Consider the following 12,442-nt stretch of genomic DNA (forward strand, 5'->3'; position numbering starts at 1 on the left):
CGGCTGGTCATGTGATCATAACATGGCAGCCCCAATGAGGGGAAACAGCATTTAAAAGGTTACTGAGTCCTCATCTCATGTGAGTCATCATGAGTATATATGTATGTTTCAAAATTGCAATAAATTTCTTTAGGAGTACAACGTTTCTTAATGAGGAAAAAATGACTGAGTGCGCCTTTAATATTTGGGATTATGCAAATGTGAAAAGTTAACCTGGAGCGAGGTGTACATCATGAGCAAACCAGACCATGGATTAAAAGCGAATGGGATCATTTCCTGTGATTGTGGTTTCTGTTTAAATACATTTATGCCACTCTGTGCCTAATTTAAAGTCTGCATCAGTACACCTAATCTGTGCTAAGTTTACAGTGTAAAAAATGTATTCGGTTGTCCAACCAGATAGCCTAATTTGACGTCGTGAAATTCGCGGGTGAAGATTCACTGCTGGCCACCCAAACACACTCACCAGAACAGCACTGAGCCAGTCCTCTATCACAGTGTTCACACGCTCCCAATCCTCATTCAGTTCAAACAGCTGATCCTCCAGCTGAGCTTCACTCCCCTCCACTAACGCCTGCAGGGCGGCGCTGTTCTCCATGATCACAGACAGATCATTCTTCTTCCGTTCAGACTCCTTCAACACACCCTACAGAGAAACACTCCTTTAACACACACATTCTTATCTGTTTACAGACTCAATGAGTGTCTATCAAACACACTCACATTGGCCCATGTGATCTCTGCATCGACATCAGCGGGCATATCCCCTGTGTTGAGTTTCTCTTTGAGTTGAGTGTCAGTGTGGTTCATCCAGGCCTGCAGGGCGGCACTGTCCTTCTTCAGCCGCTGAGACAGAGACAGAGCCTTTTCCAAATCCTGCTTCCCCTCCGTCACCTAGCGAACACAATCAATAGATTTTTAACATTTTTCAATGATACAATGACAAAAATGTCCTTGCTGACTATGTTATATGAGCTAATAACTGCAGTTTCACGGTCTAAGTGTTTTGTATGCAAAACTATTCAACATGTCGTGTTAGGTGCAATTAGGTCTTGGCAATATATATATAGATAATTCACCATAAATGTGTCCAGAAATTAAAAACTTTAAGACAGAGATGTGTTATGCTTTATGCTATGTAAATTTGTAGCAAAAACAGTATTAGTGTTGGTATGCTTGATCCATTTCCATGAATCAGTTCAAACTGTCAAACTCATTTAATTGATTCAAAACTCTGATTCAAAATTGTTCACAGAACTCCCTGTGTTGCATGTTTCATGTATTAAAATGTTTTAGTAAAAATGAATGTAGGTAAATATTGCTGTTTATTACAATGAATGGTTGTATTCTGGTTGCATACAGTTAAAAACAATGTGTAGACGACCATGCCTTGATTATATAAAATTTATATATATTTTTCACTTAATTTTCATTTAACTTCCTGCATTAGACATTTTGAATCTACATGGCAACAATAGTTGTTTGGTTGGATTTTTGTTTCCTGATTAAAAAAAAATATATATATATATCAATTAAAATGATAAAATGTAAGCCATTTCAGAGCAAATACATAATGTCAAGATACTATACATGCAAATGTTATGTACCCGAGCTCCCAAGTCATTGTAGAGTAATTTGAGTGCGGTGAGCTGTTCATCCATTCCTTTAGGATTCTCCGTCTGCTGTTTCTGTACTATCTGTCTGCCTGTTTTAATCACTGTCTCCACCTCCAGTTTCACCTCACTCAAGATCTTATACAGTTTCTGAAAGTACAAAAACAACACACTCACATAAAACACATACAGTGTAAGAGACCGTGGTGACGTGTGTGAGTGTATGCTTGTGTTGACTCACCATGCATCCATTGAGATGGGCTTGAATCTCCTCTGGTTGTGTGTCTCTCAGGTCCAGAACGTGAAGTTCAGCTTTGGCATTTTCCAGAATCCTCTTGCAGTCTAGCATCCGCTGCTCAAAGTTAGCAGGTTTCTGGAACAGCTGGAATTTCGTAATGATCTCACGGAGTTTACGCTAAACAGGACAGAATTTACATACACAATACGCAGTTTACCGACCTTACTATACTACATTCAAATATAAAACACCTTCAAAAGTAAAAATGACATTTAAAAATCATATTCATAAAGTATTTTTCAGAGTATAAAAGTTTGGAGTACATCAGAGTGCAAGGGCATAGGTTTGGTTTGAAAGTTGGTAGGGACATATTGCACAGAGGCAGGAGAAAACCCTGAGATTATCTGTTGTTTTAATATGTCTGGTAATATCAAAATAACATTATTCCTTCACAGCGATGAACTGGGACTAAAAAGCTTTTGAAATATGAAATCATTTGAAATGTCGGTGCTACACTGCTTCCAGCTTCTCATTCAAACAGATAAGGAAAATAAAATGCACTCTTACGTTCATCTACAAGGTATTACAAACTTTCAAGTAAACATGGTCATAATTCATCAACAGTTGATCATCAGCGATCACTTGTCATAAATATCCGATATTCATTGATTGTGAAATGCTCTGAAGCCGCTTGGAATCACTGAATCTAGATTTTCCTGTGTGTTTTTCACTTTGAAGCCCGCAGCACATTTTGATAATCACATTAGGGACATATCGCAATTCTGGTCTTCACGTCCCTGAATTTAAGACTTCTTGATAATCAAGACTTTTGTTATACCATTTAAGATATTTAAGACTTTTTATGACCTTAAATTTTAGAAAACTGAATTTAAGACATTTTAAGAGGATCCGTGGGAGCCCAGCTTCAGACCAAATGTGTTCTTGCGCTAAAAAAAGCAAGATGCAGCCAAACGGTTCACCCGAACCGAACGCGGGTCTAAGGATGCGTTTTTAACAGTTGAAGGTCTTTTTAACTAGACACTAGGAAAACAATTAAAAAACAGTCAGGCGAACAACAGATTTCAGGACTGGTAGTGTTTGTGCTCGGCAAAGGTTTGAAATTATTCTTCACATTTAACATTTCTTTCATTTTCAAAGTGTTTTCCAGGACTGGAAAATTAGTCATCAATTTTCCAGGTTTTCCTGGATGTGTGGGAACTCTGCATTTTGAAATAAAATACCCTAGATGGGCCGGTCTGATGATATTGGAACTATTATCTCCCTTTGAATCATTTGTATATAAACTTGGTTTAGACATCTGTCGGCCCACAAGTCAACCAGCCCACCTACTGTATGTGCTCCCTATGGCCAGTCCATCCCTGATCCCTCATATCACAAGTCTAATTTCCTACACCTTTCTCTGTCCAACCATCTTCAATATAATACAAGGAGCTGCTTGGGAAACAGTTACCTGCTAGGACACAATTTGTTTTCAATGAGAGGGGCGAACGGTTACTGAAGTTAATCATGCGAAATGCGCAGAATTTTGAGAAAATTGTGCCTATGCAAGGATCCTCCACCTCGGCTTAAATGGACATGACGTTTAAACTTTTCCCTTTAAATCATTTTTATGTTTACGCTGTTCATAAATTTGGCTTCAAATGTAGTTTCAAGCTTAAATTGTTTAGGGGAACTTGCCAACTGGCCAAATGTTGGTCGAGATATTTCCGATTTTCGGAAAGTTCCCTACCTTAATCTACACCTATGCCAGAGTGTTTTACCTGTAGCTGGTCCAGCAGGGTGCCTCCTCGCACTGGTTTGCCCTCTGGGGCTGTCGTAGGCACATTCCCCACATTCCTCCTCCTCAGGTCCTCCAGCGTGGCCTCATGGGCTGCGATCTCTGCCTGGATCGCCTACAATCAAAAACACATCGAAGATTAAAGGTAAATTTAAGATTAAACGAACAGGGAAAAAGTTACAAAGTTTGGGTAACACCAGGGGTTATGTTAGCTGAAAATTCTCCTTCATTTATCGATTTTTTGAAAGACTGACTGATAATTCAAAATGTTGTGCATAATTTTGACAGATATAAAAGAAACAAGAAAATAATTTTGACCCAGTGCATCAGTTTTACTTCACTCACTCTCTTTATTTTTCTTACTCTCTCCCTGTATGTGTGCATGTGCCAACATTACGTTTAATGCATAATTCTCAGTTATTTTAGTGGAGTACCTGTGTTAACTGTGCTACATACTGTATGTGTGTTTCTCATCTGTGTCACTTTATGTTGATATCAGACACACTGAAGAATTCCGTGAACTTGTGCATGTGTGTGTATGCGCTTTTCAATTTTTCCATTCAGACAGTTATTTCTTTTAAAGCCGCTTGTAACCAGCAAACTTGAAAAATCATGTTTAAGCACAACGGACAGTTACTAACTTTTACCCAAGAACTCCTTAGTTTCAACACACTCGTTTGGAGAGTCAAAAATGTATTATATATCCACTGTCATGTATACCACTACAATGGATATTACGCCCCTGAATATAACACTAGTACTTATGAAATGAAAGTATGATGGAGACAATTATCGGACATTTTAAAACTCAGTCGGTCAGAGTTACAGATAAAGAGTTTTTCTAGAGCATCCTCTGGGAAAAACTTTACCATAATTAACAAATACAACCTTATTGTAAAGTTTTTCCCAGAGTACTAATGTTGTTAACATTAGTAAATGCATTAGATATCATGAACTAACAATGAAGAATATATTTTTTACAGCATTTATTAATCTTGGATAATGTCATTTTATAAAAATACAATTGTGACGATCTCCATCAAAATGAGTTGGAAGTCGCAATGAGCTGTTTTTGGAAAAACATGAAATTTCGTCAAAAACTTGATTTTTTATTGTTTTTGTTTTGAAATGTTCATTGATGGTTCATAATGCATTAACTAACGTTAACATACGTTCATTTTTTAAAAAATGTATACGTTTATGTATAGAAGATAAAGTGTATGGATACTAAATCTATAATCCACTGTCAGTTCTGTCAATTAAGGTAATTTTCTGTTTTTTTAAATATTTTTAGAAATCTTTCCATAAATATTGCGCAGAATTAACTCTCTTTTTTCTTAAATAACAAAAGGATTTCAAATAAATAATTGGTCATTTTTTTTTTTAGGTTGTTGTTTTCAGTCAGTTGGTCTTTACAGCAAAATCAAATCTTTCTTTCTTTCTGTCTGTCTGTCTAGGTGGTAGAAAAGACTGATAATGGAGTAATCGGCTGACTGTTTTTTTTTTTTATTTTTATTTTTTTTTTTTATTGTAAATGATTAAAAAATAATAATAATAATAAAAAATAAAAAAGATCTTAAGTCTTTCCTTACTATAAAGGGCACAGATATTGAGGCTACAAGTGACCAAAATAAATAAAATAACAAAAGCAGTTAATTGTGCAACCAAAATCTCAATAATAACTAGAAAAATTAAGATTTGGTGCATTACGGGGGACTTTCAACTTTAAACAAGTCAGATATACACCAGGGACTCTTATTTTGAAATGACAGAGACTTGACTAATTTACAATGCTCAATAAGCAAGTATTTACCAAATGACACATTTTACAGCCTATATATTCACCAGATGATGAGTCTATATGTATATGCTTCCCCAGATGAGGTTTATTGCTGAGGGATAATAAAAAAAAAAAAAAAAAAAAATGAGGAAAAAATAAACTATCAGCATAGATTTTTGCTGATAACCGAAAAGTAACTATCGGCACGATAAATCAGTAAAACTGATATATCGCCTAACTCTAAAATATATATATATATATATATATATATATATATATATATATATATATATATATATATACACACACACACATACACACACACACACACACACACACAGTTTAAGTCAGAAGTTTACATACACCTTAGACAAATAAATTTAAACTCAGTTTTTCACAATTCCTGACATTTAAATGTAGAAAATATTTCCTGTCTTAGGTTAGTTAGGATCACGACTTTATTTTAAGAATGTGAAGTGTCAAAATAATAGTTGAGATAATTATTTATTTCAGCTTTTATTTCTTTCATCACATTCCCAGTGGGTCAAAATTTTACATACGTTTTGTTAGTATTTATTAGCATTGCCTTTAAATTGTTTAACTTGGGTCAAACTTTTTGGGTAGCCTTCCACAAGCTTCTCACAATAAGTTGCTGGAATTTTGGCTCATTCCTCCAGACAGAACTGATGTAACTGAGTCAGGTTTGTAGGCCTCCTTACTCACACACGCTTTTTCAGTTCTGCACACAAATGTTCTTTTGGATTGAGATCAGGACTTTGTGATGGCCACTCCAACACCTTGATTTTGTTGTCCTTAAGCCATTTTGCCACAACTTTGGAGGTATGCTTGGGGTTACTGTCCATTTGGAACACCCATTTGTGACAGAGCTATAACTGGCTGATGTCTTGAGATGTTGCTTCAATATATCCACATAATTTTCCTTCCTCATGATTCCATCTATTTTGTGAAATGCATCAGTCACTCCTGTAGCAAAGCACCCCCACAACATTATGCTGCCATCCCCATGCTTCACGGTTGGGATGGTGTTCTTTGGCTTGCAAGCCTCATCCTTTTCCTCCAAACATTACAATGGTCATTATGGCCATTTTGTTTCATCAGACCAGAGGACATTTCTCCAAAAATTAAGATCGTTGTCCCCATGTGCACTTGCAAACTGTAGTCTGGCTTTTTTATGGCGGTTTTGGAGCAGTGGCTTCTTCCTTGCTGAGCAGCCTTTCAGGTTATATCGATATAGGACTTGTTTTACTGTGGATATAGATACTTGTCTACCTGTTTCCTCCAGCATCTTCACAAGGTCCTTTGCTATAGTTCTGGGATTGATTTGCACTTTTTGCACCAAACTACGTTCATCTCTAGGAGACAGAATGTGTCTCCTTCCTGAGTGGTATGATGGCTGCGTGGTTCCATGGTGTTTATACTTGCGTACTAATTGCCTAAAGGCTTGACATCATTTTCTGGAATTTTCCAAGCTGCTTAAAGCCACAGTTATTTTAGTGTATGTAAACTTCTGACCCACTGGAATTGTGATATAGTCAATTAAAAGAGAAACAATATGTCTGTAAACAATTGTTGTAAAAATTACTCGTGTCATGCACAAAGTAGATGTCCTAAACGACTTGCCAAATCTACAGTTTGCTAATTTGAAACAACCGGTCAAAAGTTTTGAAACACTTACTCATTCTTTATTATATATATATATACATATATATATATATATATATATATATATATATATATATATATATATATATATATATATATATATATATATATTATTATTATTATTTTTTTTTATAATAGTAAAGTCATCAAAACTATGGAATAACATAAATGGAAATATGGGAATTATGTTGCGACTAAACAAAATCCAAAATAAATCAAAACTGTGTTATATTTTAGCATCTTCAAAGTAGTCACCCTTTGCCTAGAACTTGCAGACATATACACTGCCGTTCAAAAGTTTGGGGTCACTTGCCTGAAATGTTTCTCATGGTCTTAAAAATCTTTTGATCTGAAGGTGTATGCTTAAATGTTTGAAATTAGTTTTGTAGACAAAAATATAATTGTGCCAACATATTAATTTATTTCATTACAAAACTAAAATTTTATTAAAAAAATAAAAAATATATATATTTTTTTAAATGGATGACTTGGACCGAATAATTAAGAAAAGCAGCCAATAAGTGCCCAACATAGATGGGAACTCCTTCAATACTGTTTAAAAAGCATCCCAGGGTGATACCTCAAGAAGTTGGTTGAGAAAATGTCAAGAGTACATGTCTGCAAATTCTAGGCAAAGGGTGAGCTAAAATATAACACAGTTTTGATTTATTTTGGATTTTTTTAGTCACAACATAATTCCCATAGTTCCATTTGTGTTATTCCATAGTTTTGATGACTTTACTATTATTCTAAAATGTGAAAAAAATAATAAAAAAAATAAAGAATGAGTAAGTGACCCTAAACTTTTGAATGGTAGTGTACTCTTGACATTTTCTCCACCGACTTCTTGTTTTAAAAGTTTTTATTGATTCCATATAACATATAATATATATATATATAAAAGAAAATAACATAATATTTGGAATCACATTATATTATTTACAACCCTTCCTACCAAACATTAACCACCCCACCCCACCACCCAACACAAACAGATACCCCAGTGGTCAAATACAACTGACAAAGATACACAAACAAACAATAAAATAGAAGAAAATATTTAGAAATACATTTCAAAAAAGTATATGTTCAAAAATAAAAAAGGCTACAACATACACATTTAAAAACACATCTCTCTCCACTGTCCCTTCCTGAGAGCCCTCCAAAAAGGCCAAATAGCTGCCCCACCTCCTGATGAACATATCCATGTTGCCTAGACTTCTATATGACAGCTCTTCCCAAGCTGCCACCCTGCCCATCTCCTCGCACCTCTCACAAAACGAGGGGGCTCCGGCTGACTTCCATCCTCTAAGGATAACCTGTCTGCCCACCATAACACCGGCCAGGGTCGAATTCTTCATGTACTCATCTCCTACATCAATGACGCCCCGTCACCCAAAATACATAGCCTGGGGCAAAAGGAGATCCGAGTACCCAATACGTCGGCCATAAAATTCTGGACCCTCAACTAGAACTCCTGTATCTTACGACACCCCCAAAAAACATGGGCGGTGTCTCCATCTTCTAAATGGCATCGCCAGCAGGTGGGTGTGTCCTTAAGAGCAAGTCTATACAATTTAGAAGGGGTCCAATAAAATCTATGTAGAATCTTAAATTGCATAAGGTGCACCCTTGCATCTCTAGATGCAGACTTGATGTTTTTAAGAATCCTAGCCCACACTCCTCCTCCATAATGTTTTGAGGGAATTTAAAGCTCCGTCCCCCAGACTCTGAATTAGCAGGGAGTAATACACTGATACCTCATGACCTTTTCCAAAAGCAGTAATCGCCACTCCCATAGTATCTGCTGCACTAGGGGGTGCGTGCCACTCCCAAAAACAGTGCAGAGTAGGTGCTGCAGCTGTAAATACTTATTAAATTGAGATCTGGGAATCCCAAAATTTTGAACCAAATTTTCAAAAGGACTCAATACTCCACTCTCATATAGGTCACCGAGTGTATTAACGCCCCTCACAATCCAATCTGACCAACAGAAAGGGGACTTATTAATGCATAGTTTAGGTTCTGCCATATGCCCGAGGCTACGTTTAAATAAATATCTGAATTAAACACTCTGGACACTTTTGTCCATATCGAGTGTAAATGCAAAATAACGGGGTGTGACTTAACTTCTCCGATTAATTTGATCGAAAGGCTATGCAGAGGCGAGATAGGGGCAAGAGCTTCCTTTTCGATACAAAACCAGGGAGGGGCTCTCTCAGGTGGAGGCGACCAATGAGCCAAATACCGAATGCATAATAATAAAACAAAATCTTGGGTAGGCCTAACCCACCTTTGTCAATCGGCCTATGTAACTTATTGAAATTTAACCTGGCATGCTTACCATACCAAATGAAGGACATCGCTATGCTATCAAATTGCTTGAAATAAGAGAGGGGGACATCAATTGGGAGAGATTGTAACAGGTAGTTGAATTTTGGAATACAATTCATTTTAATTACATTAACATTCCCAATCATCGATAAGTGTAATGATTCGACCACATCATTCAAAAACCTTTTTTATTAAGGGATCAAAATTAACTCTGACTAAATCAGACAAATTTGCTGGGAATAAAATTCCCAAATACTTAATGCCCTGTTTGGGCCACTGGAAGGCACCCGGCTGGAAGGCCGTTACTGGACAGTACGCTGTCAAAGCCAAAGCTTCGGATTTAGACCAACTGACTTTGTATCCTGAGAACTTGGAAAAGGAATTCATAATTCTGTGGAGGCAAGGCATAAAGCTAGTGGGGTTGGAGACGAATAATAAAATATCATCTGCGTAAAGCAGAAGCTTATGCGCCACACCTCCCACTGGAAAATCATCCTCCTTTCTTATCGTGGCTGCTAATGGTTCCAGGGCAAGACAGAACAATAATGGGGAAAAAGAGGGTAACCCTGCCGAGTCCCCCTATTCAGAGTAAAATAATCTGAAATTAATCCATTTGTTTGTACTGCTGCTACATGGTGTCTATAAAGTAACTTAATCCAACCAATAAATGTACTCCAGAACCCATACATTTCCAAAATCTTAAAAAGATAATCCCATTCTTCCATATCAAATGCCTTTTCGACGTCAAGTGAGATGGCAGCGACCGGAGACTGATCATTCGCTACTGACCACATGATATTGATGAATCCCCGAATAAATCCCACCTGATCTATATGTATAAGTAATGTCATAACTTTACTTAATCGGTTAGCCAGAATTTTTGACAATATTTTTTCATCTAATTGGATCAGGGAGATTGGATGGTAACTTTTACACTCGCTTGGATCTTTTTCCTTTTTAAGAATCAGACTGATCCGGGCTTGTGTCATGGTTGGAGGAAGCTTTCCATTCTTTAATGATTCAGTATAAACTTCTAACAAAAGTGGAGCCAGTTCTGTAGCATAGGATTTAAAAAATTCTGCTGCAAAACCATCTGGCCCTGGAGCCTTGCCAGTCGGTAGGGACTTAATTACCTCGTCAACCTCCTCCAAGGTTATTTTAGAATCAAGAGAGTTTTTCTGCTCAATCGTCAGTTTAGGAAGATCTAATGGTTCCACAAAGTTCCTAATATCTTCATCAGTAGACGAAGACGAGGAACTACAGAGATCAAGGTAGAATTCTTTAAAAGCATTATTAATATCAATGGCCGAGTTAAAAATTTCACCACCAGCAGATTTCACTGAGGGAATGATAGAAAGAGACTCTCTCTGCTTTATATATCTAGCCAAAAGCTTCCCTACCTTGTCACCTGACTCAAAATATGACTGTCTTGCCCTGAATAACCAAAACTCCACTTTCCGCGACAAAATAGTATTATATCTATATTCCAATCGGGTCAGTTCTCTGAGGCCATCAGCTGACATACGGCGCTTCAGCTCTGCCTCTGCACTTTTAATATTCTCTTCCAACTCCACGAGTTCTCGTGCTTTGGATTTTTTGGTGAATGAGGCATACTGTATGATCCGACCCCTAAGAACCGCCTTAAGTGCCTCCCAAGCCACGCCCACAGAGGATACTGAGGACCAGTTTGTCTCCATATAAACATTGATTTCAGTCTTTAGCATTTGTTGGAAATCAGGATTTTGCAAAAGGGACACATTAAGGTGCCAACTATATGATTTCTTTTTCTCTGTATATGGCAACACCTCTAAACTCACCAGGGCATGATCTGAGACTAAGATATTTCCAACTGAGCAATCAACAACTGATGAAATTAGGAATTTGGATATCAAAAAAAGATCTATTCTAGAATAAATCTTAAGGACTGATGAAAAACATGTATAGTCCCTACCAGATGGGTTGAAAAGTCTCCAAATATCCATAAGACCAAGATTTTTTACACATCCTGTGAAGCGTTAATGTTGCTCTAGGGGGTTTACACACTTTTTCTTCACTGTGATCAAGGACTGAGTTCATCAAAAGATTAAAGTCTGATATTATATCATGATGGGTGCCAGCAGTTTGCGGCATCCCTTCAAGATCTATAAAAAAGCCCTGATCATCAGCGTTATGTGCGTAACAATTAGCCAAAATCAACCTTTGCCCTTGAATTTCAGCTAAAAACAATAATGACTCTCCCTAATTTATCTTTAATCTGTTTGAGACATTTGAATTGCAGATGTTTATTAATCAATATAATGACTCCCTTGCTCTTACTTGAGCCAGCACTAAAGAAAACATGTCCACCCCATATCTTCCCAAATTTTTCAGCTTCCTGAGGGGAGAGATGTGTTTCTTGAAGAAACACTATATCATATTTCTTGCGTTTAAGAAAAGTAATAACCTTCCTTCTTTTTATGGGGTGCCCCAACCCATTTACATTCCATGTGGAGAGAGATAGTACACTTATATTAACATTTGACATTTTGATATAGTAGAAAAAATAAATTGTGTGTCAAAAACAAAATTATACAGACCACATTCCCCATTAGTGAAACAATCAAACCCCGAACTTCCCCCTAAACAAAGCAAACAGAAAAAAGAAAAACGTGTGCATTAACCCCACGCACAAGAGCGCCAACTGGCGACAATCCCTCTAAACTCCATGAAAGGTCCATGAACGCCCTCGAGCCCCCACGACAACTTTGCCATCGGATTGCTCAATTTTGCCTCACAAATTTGAGGCAAAATTACATAACAGAAAATACTTTGTAAAATAAACCCCGGCCAATAGGAAGAATGAACACAAAGAACATGTAGATTCATTCACAGAACTGTCTCAAAGGTGTGATCTTCCACAAAACAAATTCTAGCTGATATAAAACTGTTCAGATTCCTCGGACAGACAAACGAATGTTCAGTGAGCCAGCTGTTATGAGTTCAGCGGATGATGTAAT

General features: G+C 36.9%; 1 protein-coding gene across 1 annotated transcript in view; it reads right to left on the reverse strand.

Moving 5' to 3' along the window:
* Nucleotides 1-12,442, reverse strand: part of LOC127419658 (dystrophin-like) — a 375,384-nt gene that overhangs the window by 218,861 nt on the left and 144,081 nt on the right. Inside the window, exons 31-35 of the mRNA XM_051661226.1 lie at nucleotides 3,633-3,764; nucleotides 1,855-2,028; nucleotides 1,608-1,763; nucleotides 724-894; nucleotides 467-646 (exon numbers count right to left, since the gene is read on the reverse strand). Coding sequence (XP_051517186.1) covers nucleotides 467-646; nucleotides 724-894; nucleotides 1,608-1,763; nucleotides 1,855-2,028; nucleotides 3,633-3,764 — 813 coding nt within the window. The remainder of the gene's footprint in view (nucleotides 1-466; nucleotides 647-723; nucleotides 895-1,607; nucleotides 1,764-1,854; nucleotides 2,029-3,632; nucleotides 3,765-12,442) is intronic.

The sequence above is a fragment of the Myxocyprinus asiaticus genome, chromosome 29 (genome assembly GCF_019703515.2).
Source record: "Myxocyprinus asiaticus isolate MX2 ecotype Aquarium Trade chromosome 29, UBuf_Myxa_2, whole genome shotgun sequence".
Lineage (NCBI taxonomy): Eukaryota > Metazoa > Chordata > Actinopteri > Cypriniformes > Catostomidae > Myxocyprinus > Myxocyprinus asiaticus.